Raw genomic sequence first — 22,094 nt, forward strand, 5'->3', positions numbered from 1 at the left:
TCGTGGCTGACTGTTTAACAAATCTGACTAGGATCCATGAGGATGCAGGTTCAATCCCTGGCCTTGCTCAGTGGGTTAAGGATCTGGAGTTGCTGTGAGCTGTGGTGTGGGTCACAGATGCGGCTCGGATCCCGCATTGTTGTGGCATGGGCCAGCAGCTACAGCTCCAATTCAACTCCTAGCCTGAGAACCTCCATATGCCACAGGGGCAGCCCTAAAAAGACCAAAAGAAAAAGTAAGATGGTCAGTATTTGGCTTCCTACTCCGTTTTACTCTGTGTTGATAAAATTACAAATACCAGTATATGCTTGGCAGTTCCCACTGTGGTGCAATGGGATCAGCAGTGTCTCTACAGTACTAGGACACAGGTTTGATCCCCAGTCCAACACAGTGGGTTCAAGGATCCAGCATTGCCACAGCTGTGGTTTAGGTTGTAACTGTGGCTCAGATAGGATCTTTGGCCCAGGAACTCCATATGCCCTAGGGAAGCCAAAAAAGAAAAATAAAAACAGTATATGCTTGGGTAAATCAAAAATGTAGAATTAAATCGTAATAAAGGAGACCTTATGCACATAGGCTTGTTTATTCCTCAAACATTAACAGAGCATCTGCTCTTAGAGGGCTCCATACTAGTGCTGGGAGAGCTAAGAAAAAGAAGACCTAGCTGCTGCCCATAAAATTAGAGTTGAGAAGCAGTGATCATGTAAGGAAAATGGTGATATATACTCTAAGACCCAAAGGACATATGAAAAGACAGGATAAGAAAGGAGGATCATAGCCCAGTAGCTGCCAAATGTCAATTCTCTGATGCAAAACAGTGGGAAAATAAAGTCTTTCAGTGGGAAAACAGAAGTCCTTCAGTGGGAGGTAATGAGGTAGGTGCATGGTGGGCTATATAAGGCTGTGATCATCGTGAGCAGGGACCACATTCTCTGATGGTGGGTCCCAAAGTTGAAAGACAAAGCCTGGAATGGGAAACTATTCTTACTAGTTACAGGCACACCTCTTTTTTTTTTTCTTTTTCTTTTTCTTTTTTTTTTTGGTACTTTGCCTTACTGTACTTCACAGATACTGTTTTAAAAAAAATAATAATAATTGAAGTTTTGTAACAACCTTGCTTCCAGCAAGTCTTTCAGAACCATTTTTTTCCAACAGCATTTACTCACTTCATGCCTCTGTCCCATTTCAGTAATTCTTGCAATTTGTCACATCTTCCACTAGCAAGAAGATGGACTCACTGAAGGCTCAGATGATGGTTAGCATTTTTTAGCAAAAAAAAAAAGTATTTTTTATTTAAGATGTGGACTTTGGTCTTAGACATAATAGTTTTACATGCTTAATAGTATAGTATATTACAAATTTTACAATAACACTGGGAAACCAAAAAATTCACTTTATTGTGATACTCTCTTTATTTTGGTGGTCTAGAGCCAAACTGGCAGTATCTTCAAGGTCAGCCTATACTTTGGGGATTGTGGACAAATCAGAGTGAAATCACCTGAGGCTAGAATGGAATGGGTCCTGTGTTCTTGTCCCCATGCCTGTGAACACTGTGCAAATGAGATTTTTTTTTTTAAACTCACATCATCTCCAGGGAGTTTGTGAAATACAAGGGTGGTACTCCCTGGAAGTGGGATGCCCAAAAGCCACCGACTAACTCTCTTTGCCCTAGTTAGGGGAGCCTGAGCTCACTCCGATGTAAAAAATCATTCAAATTAGGTTGTATGCAACTTGGCAAGCTCTAGGCAAAGTCTAGAAATTTGTGGGTAGCTAAATGGATCAAAGTGCGAGTGGTTTATAAAGAAAGGCACCTGAGAGGGAGGTAAATATTTGGTTCTTTAAACATATTTTAGAGCTTTGTGTTGCATCTACTGAGCAAGTGTACCTCATGTTGACACTGAATGACATACTCTAATGGGGAAATGTTAGTTTTCCTTGCTTAAGGATTTTTCCTTGCATAAGGATTTTACCTTATGGGTGTTTCTTTGTCCTACAGCCATGCTTATTCTCTGGCATCTCCTGGATTGAAAATTAAATCTTGGTGTAGTTAGTTGAAACTTCAAAGGACAAATTAATCATAATAAGAGCTGGCATCCTTTAAAGTATCAGTATAGGCCAAGCAATGGGCCAGGCACTTTATAGGCATTATATACATTCTTTCAATCCCCAAGACAGAACTTCTCTTTTTAAAAAATTTTATTGGAGTATAGTTGACTTGCAATGTTGTGTTTAAGTTTCAGGTGTATAGCAAAGTGATTCAGCTGTACATAAACATATATCCATTCATTTTCAGATTTTCTTTCCACATAAGTTATTACACAGTATTGAGTATATTTCCCTGTGTTATACCGTAAGTTTTGTTACTTATCTATATTAGATATGGTAGTATATATATGTTAATCCCAACCTCCCAATTTATCCCTCCCCACATTTCCCCTTTGATAACCATAAGTTTGGTTTCACAGTCCTTGAGTCTGTTTCTGTTTTGTGCATAAGTTCTTTTCTATCACTTTTGATTCAGTTCCACATACTAGTGGTCTTACGATATTTGTCTGACTTACTTCACTTAGTATAATAGTCTCTGGGTCCATCCATGTTGTTCAAATGGCAGTATTTCATTCTTTTTATGGCGTAGTAATAGTCCACTGTATATATGTACCCCATTTTCTTTATCCATTCCTCTGCTGATGGATATTTAGGTCGCTTCTATGTCCTGGCTATTATAAATAGTGCTGCATTAAACAGTGGGGTGCATGTATCTTTTCAAATTATGATTTTTCTCTGGATAGATGCCCAGGAGTGGGATTGCTGGACCATATGATAGTTTTGTACTTAGTTTTTTAAGGAACTTCCATACTGTTTTCCATAGTGGTTGTACCAATTTACATTCCCACCCATAGTGTAGGAGGGTTCCCTTTTCTTCACACCCTCTCTAGTATTTATTATTTATTGTTTGTAGACTTAATGATAATGGCCATTCTGACTGTTGTGAGGTGATACCTCTTTGTAGTTTTGATCTGCATTTCTCTAACTTTTAGTGATGTGGAGTATCTTTTCATATACTTTTTGGCCATCTCAAAACATAGCTTCTCAAACCCATTTCATGGTTGAAAAGACTGAGGCTCACAGAGTTTGGTAGTGTACTCAATTTCACACAGCTATTAAGTGACAAGGATGGAACTAGATCTCACTTCTCCTAGCCTAGGCCAACTTTGTGTTCCTTTATTCACCTTACTTATCACTACTCTAAAATGTATCTCTGGGCATAAAAAGGAGGACTCTGTGCCCAAAACACTGGATGGGAATACATAACCTCAGCAATGAGCATATTGAAATAATTGAGAAGTGTGAATAGAGCAGAGAGAGATAATATTCAGTGACAGTATGATTATCTACATATCCAGAGTCAACCTTAAAATATCAGGGGCTCAGAAAATTGTGCTGGACAGCCCCTTGCATTTGGAAATAAATCTTTTCAAACATAAGCTACATAAAAGGCTAAGTCTGACTGGTAAAGAAAAGGAATAGATCAATGTTTTTTAATTTCTTTGACAGCACATCCATCCTGCCTTGTGTTACAGCTTCCCCATCTCACATCACTTCTGGGGTGGGGAACCCAGTCTCTGAAGGGTTTGCAACAGGGAAACTGGTCAAGAGTTTGCAAGGATGTGGCCTTTCCCAGGAAGCCTTTAATCAAGAAACAAGAGCCATGATGAAGGTTCCCTTATAGGAGGATTGGGCAAAGCAACATAGTAGGCACAGCTGTTAGTATAAATAGCTTACTTTTCAGAGTCCTCAGGGCCTTTGAGTTCTCCTAAGAGGATAAACTCAGATCCAAAGAGGGGAGAGTCCCAGTCTCTGCCACATGGGATGGTGAGGACCCTAAAGGAGGAATTAAGGAAGCAGCCACCCTCCCCCCTACCCCACAAGACTGCAGCCCATAGACTCCTGACCCTGCTATCAGCCCTCAGCATCCCAAGACAGCCTTGGTAGGATGTGGCTAAAGCAGATTTCCACTTGAAAGGTCAAGAAGGTGAAGACCTTGGTCTGAGGTTGGCCAACTCAGGTCAGTAGAGGTATGATCTCCAAGGTGTGCCAGGAGGAAGGTGAGCACCCCGAAGAGTTCAGAGACCACCAAACCTATATCTGTCAAGACCTCACAGAATCTTCCCTATTGCCATGACAGATCCAGGTGTAGCTGTCAGGCAGAGATGGCCTTGTATCCTCAGGGATAACAGAAAATGAGGAGCTTGTTTTCAGGGAGCGATCCCACGTCAGCAGAGGTAGGAATCTTAGGCTTTCACGAGTCAGGTTTAGGCTACTGAGTCAGAACCCCAAGTGGGATCACCATCATATGATCTCAACCTGCTTGATACAGTTGTCACTTGCGGCATGGCCGGTATGGCCGAATAAGGCCACCCTCACCTCTACCTATTGGATCTCAGGGAGGTAAAAGTCTTTCTCTGAATATCCTCAGGTCAAGAAAGAGGACAGGCAAGTTCTCATCGTGGTGCAGCAGAAACAAATCTGACTAGGAACCATGAGGTTGCCGGTTTGATCCTGGCCTCGCTCAGTGGTTTAAGGATCCAGCATTGCTGTGAGCTGTGGTATAGGTCACAGACACGGCTCGGATCTGGCATTGCTGTGGCTCTGGCATAGGCTGGCAGCTGTAGCTTCAATTAGACTCCTAGTCTGGGAACCTCCATGTGCTGTAGGTGTGGCCCTAAAGAGCGAAAAGGAAAGAGGGGAGCTCCAGACCCTGCCAAGAGTCAAAATAAGAAAACTCAGGACTGAGAGGCCCACCCACTCTTGGATAGAGGGGAAAACTAGTCCTGCCCTGCAATCAAGAGTTAAATCCCCAGAGAAGGGTGTGAAGCCAACCACCACCAAACACACACTTTTTAAAAATTCACTGTAGGAGTTCCTGTTGTGGCACAGCTGAAACAAATCCCGCTAGTATCCATGAGGATATAGGTTCAATTGCTGGCTCCACTCAGTGAGTTAAGGATCCAGTGTTGCTGTGAGCTGCAGTGTATGTTGCAAATGTAGCTCGGATCCCATATTGTTGTGGCTGTGGCATAGACTGGCAGCTGTAGCTCTGATTCGATCCCTAGCCTGGGAACTTCCATATGCCATAGGTGCAGACCAAAAAAGCAAAAAATTAAAAAAAAAGTAAAAATTCACTTTATATACATTTTTAAAAGCGATTTTAGGTTTCACTCCAGCAAAATGAAGCAGAAAGTACAAAGAGTTCTCATATATACTCTTCCCTGACACATAGACAGCCTCCTGCACCATCAACACCCCCCCCCACTGGAGTGGGACATTTGTTATAAGCAATGAACCTATACTGACACATCATTAACATGCAAAGTCTGTAGTTACATTAGACTTCATTCTTGGTGCTGTACACCAAGGCTTCAATCTTGGTGTTGATACAGTTGTCACTTGCGGCATGGCCGGTACGGCCGAATAAGGCCACCCTTACCTCTACCTATTGGATCTCAAGGAGGTAAAAGTCTTTCTCTGAATATCCTCAGGTCAAGAAAGAGGACAGGGTGTGAAGCCAGGTAAAAGTCTTTCAATTCGATCCTTAGCCCAGCACAGCAGGTTAAGGATATAGCATTGCTACAGCTGTGGTGTAGGTCACAGCTCCAGCTTGGATTCAATCCCTGGCCTTCATTCTTGGTTTTGACAAATGTATGATGACTTGTATCTACCATTATAATGTCATACAGAGTTCTTTACCCTTAAAATTCTCCATGCTCTGCCTATTCATCCCTCCCTGCCCCCAAGCCCTGGCAACTGTTGGTCTTTTCACATTTTCTATAGTTTTGCCTTTTCCAGGATGTCATGTATTTGGACTCACGCAGTAGGTAGCCTCTACAGATGTTTCTTTCACTAAATAACACACATCTAAGTTTCCTCCGTATCTTTTCATGGCTTGATGACTCATTTATTTGTGTGTGTGTTTGTGTGTCTTTTTAGGGCTGCAAATGGAGGTTCCCAGGCTAGGGGTTGAACAGGAGCTGTAGCTGCTGGCCTATACCACAGCCACAGCAAAGTAGGATCCAAGCTGCATCTGCTACCTACACCACAGCTCATGGCAACACCAGATCCTTAACCCACTGAGCAAGGCCAGGGATTGAACCAACATCCTCATGGATGCTAGTCAGTTTCGTTAAACCCTGAGCCACAGAAGGGAACTCCAACTCATTTATTTTTAGCACTGAACAATGTTCTGTTACTTAATCTATTTACCTGCTAAAGGTAAATTGTTGCTTTTAAGCTTTGGCAATTGAGTAAAGCTGCTATAAACATCTGAGTGCAGGTTTTTGTGTGGGCATAATTTTCAACTCATTTGGGTAAATAGCAAGGAGAATGATTACTAGCTCATATGGTAAGAGTATATTTAGTTAGTTAAAAAATTTTTTTTTTTTTTTTTTTTTTTTTTTTTTTTTTTGGCGTTCCTGCTGTAGCTCAGTGGGTTAATGATCTGGCTTATCTCTGTGGAGGCACCAATTCGATCCTTGGCCCAGCACAGCAGGTTAAGGATATGGCATTGCTACAGCTGTGGTGTAGGTCACAGCTCCAGCTTGGATTCAATCCCTGGCCTTGTAATTTATATATGCTTTGGGTGCACCAAAAAAAAATATGTGTTCAGGTATGATTGACATACAAAAAACAGCACATATTTAAAGTATACAAATTGATCACTTGGGAGATAAGTATGCTCCTGTGAAACTGTCACCATAGTTTACGCCATAAACATATCTATTACCTCCAAAAGTTTCCTCCCACCCTTTTTATTTTGTCTGCGTGATAATAACATTTACCATAAGATTTAACCTCTTAGAAAGTGTCCAATATAGTATTCTTAACTATAAGATCTGTGCTTGGACTTATCTGACATAACTGAAACATTATAACTTTTGATTAATACCTACTCATTTTCTCGCTCCCCATACATGCTGGCAACCACCACTCTATTCTCTGCTTCTTTGTCTTTGAGTATTTTAGTTTTCTCATATAAATGAGATCATGCAGTATTTGTCATTCTGTGTCTGGCTTATTCCACTTTAGCGTAATGTTCCCTAGATTCATCCATGCTGTCATAACTGGAGACATTAACTTCTTTTTAAGGCTGAATAATATTCCACTGTATGTATCTTTTTTTCTTTTAGTTTTTTTAGGACCACACCCATGGCATATGGAAGTTCCCAGGCTAGGGGTCAAATTGGAGCTGTAGCCGCCAGCATACACCACAGCCACAGCAATTCCAGATCTGAGCCACAGGTGCGACCTACACCACAGCTGATGGCAGCGCCAGATCCTTAATCCACTGAGCGAGGCTAGGAATCAAACCTGAGTCCTCATGGATACTAGTTGGGTTCCTTAACCACTGAGCCATGACGGGAACACCCCATTGTATGTACTTTTACACTTAATCCTTTTATCTGACAGTGGACTTTTAGGTTGCTTCCATATCTTGGCTATTATGAATAGTGCTGCAGTGAACATGGGAGTGCAGATACATCTTCAAGGCCCTGGTTTCAATTCCTTTGGATATATACCTAGTAGTGGGATTGCCAATGATACCATTTGTTATTTTTAATTTTTGAGGTACGTCCATACTGTTTTCCGTAGTAGTTGGACCATTTTACCTTCCCACCAACAGTGTAGAATATGTTTAGTTTACTGAGAAGTTTTCCTAAGTGGATATATCATTTTGCATTGCCACCAGCAGTGAATGAGAGTTCTTGTTGATCCACATGCTCATCAGCATTGGTGTTATCATTCCTTTGGATTTTGTTTTGTTTTGTTTTAGAATTCGTAATGATTTTTATTTTATTTTTTCATTAGAGCTGTTTTACAGTGTTGTGTCAATTTTCTGTTGTACAGCATGGTGTCCGAGTTACATATACACATATACATCCTTTTTTCTCACATTGTCATGCTCATCATAAGTGACTAGACAAAGTTCCCAGTGCCATACAGCAGGATCTATCTAGAATCTAATACACAGCACAAATGAGCCTTTCCTTTGGATTTTTATCATTCTAAAATTGTGTAGTACAATCTCATTTTTATTTTAATTTGTAATTCTATAATGATAGTGATGCTAGCATCTTTTCATATACTTATTTGCTACCTGTATATCTTCCTTGGTAAGGTATCTATTCATATCTTTTGCCCATTTTTTATTGGGCTGTTGGTTTTCTTGTTGAATTTTAAGTGGTCTTCGTATATTTTGCATAAGAACCTTCATCAGATATGCCTTTTGCAAATATTTTCTCATAGAGTGTAGCTCATCTTCATGTTCCCTTGATGGTGTATTTTGCAGAGCAGAAGTTTTAATGGAATGACACCTAGCTTATCAAGTATTACTTTCATGGATGCACATCACTTTTTACATGAGGTCTAGAAGGAGATAAGATCCTTGGTCTGAAGGTCCAGCCACCAGGCAGCAGAAGTAAGAGTCTCTGACCCTGTATGGCATCCAAGTGAGGACTCTGAATGATGGCTTAGGACATAACAAGCTCAGGACAGAGAGGTATCCACAAGGCTTTAAGTGCTGGGTGCCTGCTGATAAGAGTGGTAGACTGAAATGCCCCTCTCACTTCCTTCTTGTGGGTCCCAGGGAGTTTTGGGGTTTCTCTTTTAGAGTAGCAGAGAGGAGAAGTTCCATGCCTTGCTGAGAGTTGTCATGATAATCATAAAGCTAAACATAGAGGAGCCCCTACACTGCGAAACACAAGTGTCCCCACTACCAACCATGCTGTCACCCTAGTCAGTAAAAGGGCAGGTAGGCTGCAGCCAAAGGCTTGCTCTTTTTCCACTAAGTTCTCAGAGACAGGTTGACCAGAACAAGAGCCTTGTGGGTTCCTGGAGCAGTGCCCTCAAGAAAACCTGTAAATGGACTTGGTTCAAACTTCTGTGGAATCTTCCTGCTGAAGGTCCTCACACCATCTCATTCTCCCCTCCAAGTGCCAGCATCACTCACACTCCTGCCAGCTGTTTCTGATCACAGACATCTTCATTGGGGGTCACAAAAGTAAACTCAGTGAGAAATACCACCAGGCCTGGGGTGAGACTCAGGATCTTGGTGTTGCTCAAACTACTGCAGCAGGGAAGAGTTCCCCTTCCTCTCCTGTTTTAAGGTTGTTCCCTATTACTTGTGTTCCTAGGAACCTCAGAGGTCCCCATCCACCATCATTACTTCTCAGGTATTTCAGGCATAAAGTCTGAAAAATTGTGTCATAGGGCCAAGATGAGAAAATGAAAGTTGTCTCAAGCCTTAGCCTCCTCTGAGAGCTTACTGAAAGACCCTCTTGCCCAGAAGGCAGGAATGTTGATGCAATTCCCACTGCAGAAATATAAGACTAAAGAGCTCATTATGAAGGCAGACATGCTGAAGCTTGTCAAAAAAAAGTCTAAGGATCCTCAGGAGAGCTGCTGAGCGCATGGAAGCTGGTCTTTGATATTGACCTGAAGGAAGTCAAGCTCAGTGGTCACTCCATACCCTTGTCATCAAGCTAGACCTCAATGATGATGGGACTCAGCGGTGGCTGGGGCTTCCTAATTATGGGCTTCTGATGCCCCTCCTGGGTGTGATCTTCTTGAATGGCACCTGCGCCTCTGAGGAGGAGATCTGGGAATTCCTGAATATTTTGGGATCTATGATGGAAGGAAGCACTTCATCTTCAGGAAGCCCAGGAAGCTCATCACTGAAGATTTGGTGCAGGAAAAGTACCTGGAGTACCACCAGGTGCCCGACAGTGATCCTCCTTGCTATGAATTCCTGTGGGGCCCCAAAGCCTGCGCTGAAACCAGCAAGATGAAAATCCTGGAATTTTTGGCCAAGGTCAATAATACGGTCCCCAGTGCCTTTCCAGTGCATTATGAAGAGGCTTTGAGAGATGAGGAAAAGAGGGCCCAAGCCAGAGCTGCAGCCAGGACTGGCACTGGTACCATGGCCAGTGCCGCTCCAAGGCCATATCCAGCCATTCTTCTCACCCCTAGTGAAGTCTGAAGCCAATTCTTCACTCTATGGTCGAAAAGTCTGTTAACCAGTGTTCCTGATATGCATAATCCCACTTGATCATGGTGTACGATCCTTTGCTATATTGTTAGATTCACTTTGCTAATATTTTGTTGAGGACTTTTGCATCTGTGTTCATTGGTGATAGTAGCTTGTAATTTTGTTTTTTGTGTGATATCTTTACCTGGTTTTGGTTTCAAGGTGATACTAGCTTTGTTGAATGAGTTCAGAAGCATTTCTTCTTCTGCTCATTTTTCTTGCTAGCTGTTGGCCAATAGTCAATTTCATGTCACTCTCATGTCATTACTATGCAGCCATATTCACTTTCAAAGCCAGCAATGGAAAACCTCCCTTACATTGAATCTCTTTAACTCTCTGAATATCTTTTGCCAGGAAAAGTCCTGCCCCATTTAAGGATTCACCTGATTAGGTCTGGCACATGGAGGGTAATCTCCCTATCTTAAAAACAAGTTACTTTTTACATCTGCAAAATACCTTCATAGCAGTGCCTTGATTAGTATTTGATTAATTACCTGGGAGAAAGTGTGTGTACACCAGGAGCCAGGATTGGGAGGCCGTCTTGGAATTCTGTCTACCATAGTGTCCTTACAGTTGTAATTAGAAACTTTACCTTCTAAAAATACATGATAAATGTTGCTATAGATTTTTGCCTCAAAATAATCTGGGGGTGGGGTGGGGTGGATATGGATGAAACAGAATTGGCATATGTTGATATTGTTGAAGCTAGGAAATGAGTACTTAAAGTGTTGATCACATGATTCACTATATTGCAAATTTATGGATTTCGTCACATAAATTTTGTCACATAAAGAGCATGGAAAATAAAACTTCCAAAGGATTTTTAATGAAGCAAGTATAACCTTAATGTTTAAACCAAGTAAAGGTAATACAAAATAACATTATTATATTTCTTAGGAATATTACTTAATCCCAGTATTGCTTAAGAACATTAATGTAGGGAGTTCCCATTGTGGCACAGCAGGTTCCAACTAGGAACCATGAGGTTGTGGGTTTGATCCCTGGCCTCACTCAGTGGGTTGAGGATCTGTTGTTGCCGTGAACTGTGGTATGGGTTGCAGACAGTTCAGATCATGTGTTGCTGTGGTACAGGCCAGCAGCTCTAGCTCTGATTCAATCCCTAGTCTGGGAACCTCCATATGCCACAAGTGTGGCACTAAAAAGCAAAAAAAAAAATTTAAAAACTAAAAAAATCTTAATGTAGGGAGTTCCATGGCAGCCTAGTGGTTAAGGATTTGTTGTTGTCACTAATGTAGCTTGAGTTCAGTCCCTGGTCCAAGAAGTTCTGCATGTTATGGGTGCAGCCAAAAATAAATAAATAAATAAAATTTAAAAATAAATGAGTTCCCATTGTGGCTTAGCAGAAATGAACCTAACTAGTATCCATAAGGAGGCAAGTTTGATCCCTGGTCTCACTCAGTGGGTTAAGGCTTTGGTGTTGCTATGAGCTGTGTAGGTCTCAGACAGAGCTTGGATCCAGGGTGGCTGTGATGGTGGCTGTGGTGTAGGCCAGCAGCTCTAGCTCTGATTCAACACTTAGCCTGGGAACTCCCACCATAAGCCACACCTGCGGCCCTAAAAAGCAAAAAAAAAAAAAAAAAAAAAAAAAAGCGATAAATAAATAAAAGAACATTGATGTAAAAATTCTCAGAATGTTACCATACAGAATTATATATAACAAAAAAGCAATATATAACAAAACTAAATGTGCATTTACATTTGAGCCAGTAATTCTACTTTTTAAGAAATTTACTCTGGGGATACACCCACAACAATATGAAAATACTTAAATATCCATAAATATATTGTTTGAAAAAACAATGGAGTACTATACTATGTAGTTACAGAAAGAATGAGCATGATCTTTGTAAACTAATATGGGTACTTCCAAGATGGACTATAGCTATAGTTATAGAGCAGAGGTATATATAGAGAGATATATAAAAGACTATGTGAAGTTTTGACTAAGGTCAATGATATCCTGCCCATTGCCTTCTCCTGGTATGAGGAGGCTTTGAGAGATGAGGAAGAGAGAGCATGAGCCAGAGGTACATCCAGGGCTTGTACTGCTGCCATGGCCAGTGCGCACTCCAGGACATGTCCCAAAGTTCCCCTGACCCCTAGTAAGGTCTGAGGCAAATATTTCACATGGTGTTTAGAGAAAGCTGTCAATCTTCCAATTAGTGGTGCGCCAAGATGGGGCTCCTGAGAACACAATGTGTAACATGTTTGTGTTCCCATAAAGTAAGTGCAAATTGGAGATTTTTCTTTTTTTCTCTTTTTAAATGTTGTTCATTTCAACCAAAGGTTTATTGAGCTTCAGAATCTAAGTTTATAAATAACAGCTCATACATTGATCAGATGTCATTGATGCCAAAAGTCAGCCTCCATGCACAGAGACCACATTGAATCTCAGAGACAGGGTTTGGGGTGAAGTAGAAAAGAATAGCCTTATTGGAGATCCCATCGTGGCTTAGTGGTTAACGAATCCAACCAGTATCCATGAGGATGTGGGTTTGACCCCTAGCCTAGGGACCTCCATATGCCGAGGGTGTGGCCCTAAAAAGACAAAAAAAAAAAAAAAAAAAAAAAGAGGGGGAGGAGTTCCCATCGTGGCTCAGTGGTTAATGAATCCGATTAGTATCCATGAGGATATGGGTTTGATCCCTGGCCTTGCTCTATGGGTTAAGGATCCGGCATTGCCATGAGCTGTGGCGTAGGTCGCAGATGCAGCTCGAATCTGGCGTTGTTGTGGCTGTGGTATAGGCCAATGGAACCACCACATGCTGCGGGTGTGGCCCTAAAAAGACAAAAAAAATAAAAAGAATAGCTTTTATTGTTTTGCCGGGCAAAGGGGGCCACAGCAAGTTAATGCCCTCAAAAAAAACTGTGTCCCACCTGGGGAGGTTTGTGAGGATTCTTATAGCCAAGAGTTCAAGGGGCGGGGTTGCTGATAAGGATCAGGGAGCCTGCAGGGCCTGCATTCCTTCAGTCTAGAGATCATGAGGCTTCAGGTGGTCTCCTGATAGGCTTCAGTGGTTCTCAAAATGTGACCTTCTGTCTGGAATGAAGAATGCTTCAAGTAGTTAACATCTTCCATTCACTGGGGGTTTTAGTCCTGCAGAAGAGCTCAAAGATGTAGTTAGGTATTATCTCCTGAGGAGGAACCAGGACCCTGCCCCAAGCCTGCACCATTGTTCCTTGACTGCTCCTCCCTTGTCTCCACATGCCCTCCCTTCCCTGATTGGCAACCTTTTGAACCTGCCCCTTTGAAACTCAGGGAAGGTCAGGGAGGCTGAATAAGGCCTATTTCCTAAAAACAAGATATGGGGGACCCAGAAAATCTTGTTTGTCCAGGAGCCCCACAGCATTCTCCTCAGTTTCTTATCAGCCTAAAAAATAAGAATTTTGGTATTATGTAAATATAAACTGGAAATCCTTGAATTATTTCTTGTCATTCAGAGTAAGATAATATTACACTGGAATATGGATTTTTGTGAAAAAGGAAATTATTCCACAGTAAAATCTGTGTGATCATGAGATACAGAAAATATGTTGAGGTACTCACTTCTTGGTTTGTTTTGTTCCTTTTAGTCTTTCTTTGTAAAATTGAAGTGTATGTACCTGGATTGGCTTAGTTTATTTAAGAATGTAGGAGAGGAGTTCCCATCGTGGCTCAGTGGTTAACGAATCCGACTAGGAACCATGAGGTTGTGGATTCAATCCCTGGTCTCGCTCAGTGGGTTAAGAATCTGGCATTGCCATGAGCTATGGTGTAGGTTGCAGACACAGCTCAGATCTGGAGTTTCTGTGGCTGTGATGTCGGCCAGTGGCTACAGCTCCGATGAGACCCCTAGCCTGGGAACCTCCATATGCCACAGGAGCGGCCCTAGAAAAGGCAAAAAGACAAAAAAAAAAAAAAAGAATGTAGGAGAAATGAAGTCAATAAATTTGACTTCTTGCACACTTGCTCCTGAATTGTCCGAATATTAATTTAACATCTGCTCTTCAGAAGGTTTTGGCTGGTACTGGGAATGCTAAGAAAAATCAACACAACCCTTGCATATAGAGTTTTAAAGTTGAAAAGCAGCACTCATATAAAAAGTAGCTGGTCAGCTAAGATCTAAAGAACTAATAAAAATAAGGTGTATGAAGGAGGGGCGAGAGATTCCTCATAAGGAGTCTAGGGTCAATGCCCTGAGGCAAGTCTCTCTGACCCTTGAGGACAATAAAAGTCCTGCAGTGTGAGATAATTTTAAGTTAGGCTGTGTAGTGGGCTAAATGAGGCCCTGGAAACATTGAACACAGGCCAGACCATCTGATGGTCAGTCTCAGAGTTGAGAAACTTAAGTCTGTAATGGAAAAATTCACTTAACAGTTGCTTTCAAATTATGGGTAAACCAGAGAGAGGTCTCCATCTGGGGCCGGGCTGAAATGTGTCCTGTGCTCCTGTCCCAGTGCATGTGGACATAGCACACAACCTAGGTGTTTTACACACATCATCTCCAAGGAGTTTCTGTGAATAAAGGTGATAGTACTCTGAAATTGGAAACTCAGAAATCAATGGACTGACACTCTTTGTTGTGGGTTGAGGAGTCGGAGTCCATTCTATTAAGAAGGCATTCAAATACAGGATTTTTTTTTTTTTTTGTCTTTTTAGGGCTGCACCCACAGCATATGGAAGTTGCCAGGCTAGGGGTTGAATCAGACCTATAGGCACTGACCTACACCACAGCCACAGCAATGCCAGATTTGAGTTGGATCTGCAACCTACACCACAGCTCACAGCAACACTGGATTCTTAACCCACTGAGGGGGCCAAGGATCGAACCCTAGTCCTCATGGATACTGGTCAGGTTTGTTACCACTAAGCCATGATGGGAACTCCCAAATGCAGGACTTTTTGGTTGTAATCCTGCAAGGTCTGGAAGAGGTATATATTTTAGATGATGGTGAAATTAATGAAGAGAAGTGCTGTCTAGATGAAAGGGCAGCTTGAAAGGAAGAAAGAATTAATCTTGGAACCAAATCCTTGAAGATTTTAATTTTATTCTGTTGGAAAATCAAGCCCATGCTCAAAAATATGATTTATTGGGGGAAATTTACTTAGATATTCTTTGTAAACAGCATTTTGGACTGATTTGGTGTTCCATGTCCTAGAGTGCCACATATTCTCTGATATCTGTCCTGGATTTAAAAATTCCATCATGGTGAGTGGTATCAGCTGGGATCAAAATAATCATAATCGGGAGTTCCCATCGTGGCTCAGTGGTTAACGAATCTGACTAGGAACCATGAGGTTGCGGGTTTGGTCCCTGGCCTCGCTCAGTGGGTTAAGGATCTGGCATTGCCATGAGCTGTGGTGTAGGTCGCAGACACGGCTCGGATCCCGCGTTGCTGTGGCTCTGGCATAGGCTGGCGGCTACAGCTCCGATTCAACCCCTAGCCTGGGAACCTCCATATGCCACTGGAACAGCCCAAGAAATAGCAAAAAGACAAAAAAAAAATCATAATCATAGTAAAAACAGATATTGCGTAAAGTCTCAGTGTAGGCCAAGCACTGTAACAGGTGCTTTATATACATTAATTGCATGCTACTAGACCTACAAGATACAGCTTAACAAACCCACTTCACCTGACACAGAGCTTGGTGATGGACCCAAGTTTACACAGCTAATAAGTGACAGGGCTGGGAGTAGACCCCTGGTCCGAATTTGTCCAGAACTAACACCTTTCCACTTTTTCCAGCTTGGGGCTGACCATTAATCTGTTACTTCAGTTTCCGCTATGCCTCCAAAATGTAACCTGGGAGTTCTGGACATGGCTCAGTGGAATCAAATCTGACTAGTATGCATGAGGAGGCAGGTTCAATCCCTGGCCTCGCTCAGTGGGTTAAGGATCCAGCGCTGCCATGAGCTGTAGTGTAGATAGCAGACAGAGCTTAGATCCGGCATTGCTGTGGCTCTGGCCTAGGAACCTCCATATGCCCTGGGAACCTCCATATGCCCTGGGTACGGCCCTAAAAAGCAAAAACAAAACAACAAAAATGTACCCTGAGGGATAAAAGAACTCTGTGACCAAAACAGTGGATTGGAATACATACCCAAAGCCATATAAATTCCAAAATAAATAAGACATACAAAGGAAAGAAAGAGAGAATGCTCAGTGCAATAAAACCATCCACATATGCAAAATCAGATACCCTCAAAAGATCAGGGGCTCATAAAAATTGCCTGGCTCTAACTTTCTATGTAGAAAGTAAATATTTTAGAGCTACCCTAAGTCTGGCTGGTGAAGGGAAGGACTATATGAGCTTTTTTTCCCTCTAATAGCATAACATTTGTCCTGGGTGCCTTGATTTGTTCTACATTTTCTTCATCTTACATCACTTTTGGGACAGAGACCCATTTTCTGCAAGATTTGAAATACAGTAACAGATCAAGTTTTGCAGAAATATGCATTTCTCAGGAAGCCTTTAATCAAGAAAACAGAAGCTGATAGGAAGACCCCCATGAATAAGAACTGAGGAGACGATCATCCCCAAATATAGGGGTTGTGCAAAGACTAAGGAGATGACCTTTACTAAATAGAAGGAGTCCCTGGCTTTTTTAGATCCTGTGAGTGAGGACTCACAGAAGGACTCAGCCAGAACAGTGAGGTCTATAGAGTTGCATCCCTGCTGTTTGTTCTTGGAGGTCTGGAGGGACTATGATCTTAGAGGATCACCCTGACTTCCAGCTTGGAATTATCATCAGAGTCAGAACTTGATGTGAGACAAGTGGCTTCAGGAAAGCACATGGGGGAGTTGCAGGACTGATCCTATGTCAAAGTGAGGACCAGAATGTAGGCTAAGGGTAGCATGCACAGCATAAAAAGAGGCCCCAGAAAAATCTCCAGTGCTGTCATCCCCAGGGAACTCTGGGCAGAGGTGCCACATTGATTCCAGTCTGGAAAGTCTCAGCGAATTGAGGACCTCAGTCTAATGGGCGTGGCCTCAGTTTTGCAGACGGTGGGACCTGGGCCCTGATAAGAATTCGTGTGACGACCCTGAGAGTTATGAGGGCACCCAGCCCCCAACCCCCGCCAAAGCAGAGGAGGCCAAATGGAGTTTTGCACTGTTCTTATCCCCGGGAGACCCATGAGGGCACCCCTGAGTCATCCCCTCCTTCCACCTGTGTGGTCTCAGGGAGTGAAAGGCCTCATCTAATAGGATCAGACCTCAGTTCTACAGGGGGAAGTATCTTGGCCATAATCAGAATCAAGATGTGGAGCTCAGTGCTAACGAGAGGACTTTGTCCTAAAGAGGGAGGTACAAAGTCTTGCTCTCTCGTCAGGAGGAGGTGCACAGAGCAGCACCCCCCGCTTCCCCACTACCGACTCCGAGAGGCGAGGGCTTTGATTGGGATCTGGAGGACTAAGCATTTAGAGGGAGGAATCCCCGGTCTTGATAGAGGTCTCGGGTAAGACCTGGAGTGAGGACCGTGGACCTAAAGGACGGGGTTCTGCAGAGCCCCGCCTCCCACCCCTGCCATCAGCCCGGGAGACCCCGCAGTACCGGATGCGCTCCCACTCCCATTTCCGCTCAGGGGGCAAGGCGATCAGCTCGTGGACTTGGCGTCTGTTTAGCCCGGGGTCGTTTTCCAAGACTCTTCAGAACCAAGGTAAGGAGGGACCTGAGTGTGCCCTGAAAGGACTCTCCCTGCCCCCACTCCCACCCCGACCCCGGGTGACTCACCCACATCCCGCCCCTGTGATTGCGATCGACCGGCAGTGTGAGGCCCTGATCTGAGCTCTAAGGCCTGTCCTGTCGTAGTTGCCGTCTGGAGGGCCTTGACTTGGGGAGTACCTTTCCCTAAAGGGAGCGGCCTCTTTAGGCAAAGGGAATAGTTTTTTTTTTTTTTTTTTTTTTTTTTGTGGCGGCACCCGTGGGCATATGGAAGTTCCCCTGGGCTAGGAATGGAACCGGTGCCACAGAAGTGACCACGTGGGATCCTTAATGTGCTAGGCCACCAGGGAGCTCAAAGAAGGTAGTCTTGTCCCTAATAGGTGAAAAGATGGGACCTTCAGACCTGCACAGAGCCCTCTCCTGCTGGCAGACCTGCAGTACCCTGGAGTAATTTAGGCCAAGCGAACCCCGAGGATGGAGGGCGGTTTGGTGGAAAAAGATCTTTGGTTAAAGGCAGCAGTGGACCTAGAGGGTATTGTGCTAGTGTGAAATAAGTCAGATAAAACTAAATACTGGTTGATTTCACTTATATGTAAAATCTGAAAAACAAAACAAATGAACAAACAACAAAACAGAAACAGAGTTATAGATACAAAGAACAAACAAGTGATTGTCAGACAGGAGGCTGGTGGGGGAGGGGAAAATAGGTGAGGAAGATTAAGAGGTACAAACTGCCAGTTACAAAATATATGAGTTAATGGATGTGAAATGTAAATAGGTAGACAGATAGATGAGGCAACCTCCTTAGGCATAGGTGGGAGTCTTGGCCCTAGAAGTAGTAAAGGTAGGACTATCATTGATAATAAGCAGACCTCTCCTCAAATTAGGGTGCTGCGCAAAGCAGCAGCCCTGCTGTCAGATCTGGGAGTCCCCAGGCAAGGGAGCCAGGTGTAGAGCCCCTGAATTCTAGTTACTCAAGGAGTTGAGAGCTTTGGTCTCAGGCTTGTAGACTTGAGTCAGAAGAGGGAGGCATCCTGAGATATTCTTAATCCTACCCAAACTGGAGGCATTTGGGTCTTGGGGAATTGTGGGCCTTACTATGAGGAAAAGTCCTCAACTCAAAAGAAAGGAGCCCCCACATCCTCCCATGAGTCTGAGTGGGGACTCTGAATGATGATTGGAAATAGCATGTTCTGTCCTTCCACCAAATAGAAGGAATAATAGAGTTCAGCCCATGAAGGCTCAGAGCGTGGTTGTTAGGCTGTTATTTCTTTGTATCAGATCTAAGGGAGGTGAGAGCTGTCTTCTGAAGGTGCAGCACCAGTGAGCAGAAGGAAGGGTCCCAGACTCAGTGTAGACAAGATAAGGACTCTGAGTGGCTGAGGACCCATGAGTAAAGGACAGAGAAGGCCCCACAAAACTGTCAACACTGCTCACTCTGCAGTGTCCACAACTCAGTTCCTTCTTGTGGTCCCAGGGAGCTTTGAGGTGTTACCATTAGGGCAGCACAATGCTATTTATTTACTTATTTATTCATTACTTATTTATTTAGCTAGCTAGCTAGCTATTTTAGGCCTGCGCCTGTGGCATATGGAAGTTCCCAAGGCTAGGGGTTGAATCAGAGCTGCAGCTGCCGACCTACACCACAGCCACACCCGATCCGAGCCACGTTTGTGACCTACACTGCAGCTCACAGCAACGCTGGATCCTTATCCACTGAGTGAGACCAGGGATTGAACCCGCATCCTCATTGGATACTAGTCAGGTTCTTAACCCACCGAGCCACAATGGGAACTCCCATCACAGTGCTATTTGCGAACCAAGGGGATCCTTGGGACAAAGAGGGGCCCCATACTACCAGGTCCTGATGTCACTCCAGTCAGCCACAGGCAGGACTGGCAGGCGCTAGCCTAAGGCTCACTCACTCTCACTTCTTACACTGGGTTCTCAGAGGACAGGCTGACCAAGAACAAGAGCCCAGTGGGTACCTAGAACAGTAAGCTCAAGGAAACCTGCACAGCAGCCTTCTTAAAGTCAGAGTGGTACCTCCCTGCTGAAGCTGCTCACACCCTCTCATCTTCCCTCCTCCAGGTTCCAGCATCACCTCCTATCCCACCCACTGTCCCTGACCATAGTCATGCCTCGGGGTCAGAAGAGTAAGCTCCGTGCACGTGAGAAACGCCGCCGGGTCAGGAGTGAGACCCAAGGTCTCAGGGGTGCTCAGGCCACTTCAGCAGAGATAAAGTCCCCTGAGTCCCCCTCTCCTGTTTCTGGGGGTACTCGGCTGAGCACCCCTGCTGCTGGCACTTGCCAGCAGCCTCAGAGAGCCCCAGCCACTGGCTCTCCTGATGCAAGGGTTTCACGCCCAGGATCTGATGTAGGTGCCAAGAGCCAAGTTCAGAAAAGTAGAAATTTCTCCCGAGCCTCAACCTCCAGTGAGAGCTCTCACACAGATCCTCTGACCAGGAGGGTGGGGATGTTGATGCAATTCCTGCTAGAGAGATATAAAATGAAGGAGCCCATCATAAAGTCTGACATGCTGAAGCTTGTCAACAAAAAGTATAAGTTGCATTTCCCTGAGATCCTCAGGAGAGCCGCTGAGCGCATGGAGCTGGTCTTTGGCCTTGACTTGAAGGAAGTCAAGCCCAATGGTCACTCCTATACCCTTGTCAGCAAGCTAGACCTCAGCGATGATGGGACTCTGAGCGGTGGCTGGGGGCTTCCTAAGAATGGGCTTCTGATGCCCCTCCTGGGTGTGATCTTCTTGAATGGCAACCGCGCCTCTGAGGAGGAGATCTGGGAATTCCTGAATATTTTGGGCGTCTACGATGGAAAGAAGCATTTAATCTTCGGGGAGCCCAGGAAGCTCATCACTGAAGATTTGGTGCAGGAAAAGTACCTGGAGTACCGCCAGGTGCCCAACAGTGATCCTCCTCGCTATGAGTTCTTATGGGGCCCCAAAGCCCGCGCTGAAACCAGCAAGATGAAAGTCCTGGAGTTTTTGGCCAAGGTCAATGGTACCATCCCCAGTGCCTTTCCAGTGCATTATGAAGAGGCTTTGAGAGATGAGGAAGAGAGGGCCCAAGCCAAAACGGCAGCCAGAGCCCGTGCTGCTGCCAAGGCCAGCGCGCGTTCCAAGGCCCGTGCGCGTTCCAAGGCCGCTGGAATACCTCCTGCCCCTAGTGAGGTCTAAGGCAGTTCCTTCACTTTGTGTTTGATAAATGCTGCCAACCTGTTAAGTAGTGAGAGGCTAAAGGGGGGCTGGAAAGATCGTAATATATATCTTTGTGTTCCTGTTATACACTGATACTTTTCAAATGTTTCTTTTAATAGAATGCTTGTGTAGATTCAGAATTCAAATTTATAAATGACATGAGTCACACATTTGTTGTTGTTTATTAGGTTTAAGAGTAAGAGTTTTGGTATTATGTAGTACAGTTTGAAAAATCCTTGCATCTTTTGGGGCTTCAGAACAAGATAATATGGCTTTGGAATAGGAATTTTCTTGGAAATGTGAAAGAATGCTGTGGTTTTAAAATAGTTGAAAAGAAAGTAAAATTTTAGTCAAATTTTGGGTTGTCTTAGTCATCTTTGTCTCTTTTTTTGGTCAAATTCAAAGATACACACCTAGATGTCCTTAACTGACTGAAGAATGCAGATAAAATTATTTTATTATTCTTTATTATTACTATTATTTGTCTTTTAAGAGCTGCACCCATGGCATATGGAATTTCCCAGGCTAGGGGTCAAATTGGAGCTGCAGTTGCCAGCCTACACCACAGCCACAGCAGCACTGGATCCGAGCCACATCTGCAATCTGCACCACAGATCATGGCAATGCCAGATCTTTAACCCACTGAGCGAGGCCAGAGATCAAACCTTCTTCCTCATGGATGCTAGTCCATTTCGTGATGGCTGAGCCACAGTGGGAACTCCTGTAGATAAATAGTAATAAATTACATCTTGCTCAGTGCCACATTTATTCCCATTGTTAATTGAGCATCTGCTCTTGGGAAAGTTCTGGGCTGGTAGTGGTGATGCCAAGATAAAGAAGACCCTACACCTACCTGTCTGCAGATGTTTAGGGTACAAGAGCAGTTATCATATAAGGAAGGTGATGCGATGAACTCTGACATGTGAAAGACAAGCAAGGAAAAGCAGTGAGGATGTGGGGCAGGAGTTCAGATGTGGGCAGTGAAGTATAAATTCTCTTATCCAAGGCACTTCGGGGTTTGGGATTTTGCACATCGCTCCTTGGGAGGTAATTTGAGTTAGCTGTATACTGGGCAAGGTGAGGCTGTAATAATAGTGAACAGGGGCCAGCCCCTCAGGTGGTGGGCCTCACAG

General features: G+C 43.8%; 1 protein-coding gene and 1 pseudogene across 2 annotated transcripts in view; both read left to right on the plus strand.

The window, feature by feature from the left end:
- The window catches only part of LOC100154079 (melanoma-associated antigen B1-like), a 32,204-nt gene extending 10,888 nt beyond the window's left edge, over nucleotides 1–21,316 (plus strand). Inside the window, exons 1-2 of one of the 2 annotated variants that reach the window (XM_005673520.2) lie at nucleotides 17,660–17,742; nucleotides 19,839–21,316. In XM_005673520.2, the coding sequence (XP_005673577.2) occupies nucleotides 19,885–20,940 (1,056 nt within the window). In that variant the 5' untranslated portion in view covers nucleotides 17,660–17,742; nucleotides 19,839–19,884 and the 3' untranslated portion in view covers nucleotides 20,941–21,316. Of the gene's footprint in view, nucleotides 1–17,659; nucleotides 17,743–19,838 lie in introns of those variants that run through there. The other variant, XM_021080280.1, reaches the window with a different exon arrangement.
- On the plus strand, nucleotides 5,456–10,033 carry LOC102161088 (annotated as a pseudogene).

This window comes from Sus scrofa, chromosome X, assembly GCF_000003025.6.
Source record: "Sus scrofa isolate TJ Tabasco breed Duroc chromosome X, Sscrofa11.1, whole genome shotgun sequence".
NCBI classification, from domain to species: domain Eukaryota; kingdom Metazoa; phylum Chordata; class Mammalia; order Artiodactyla; family Suidae; genus Sus; species Sus scrofa.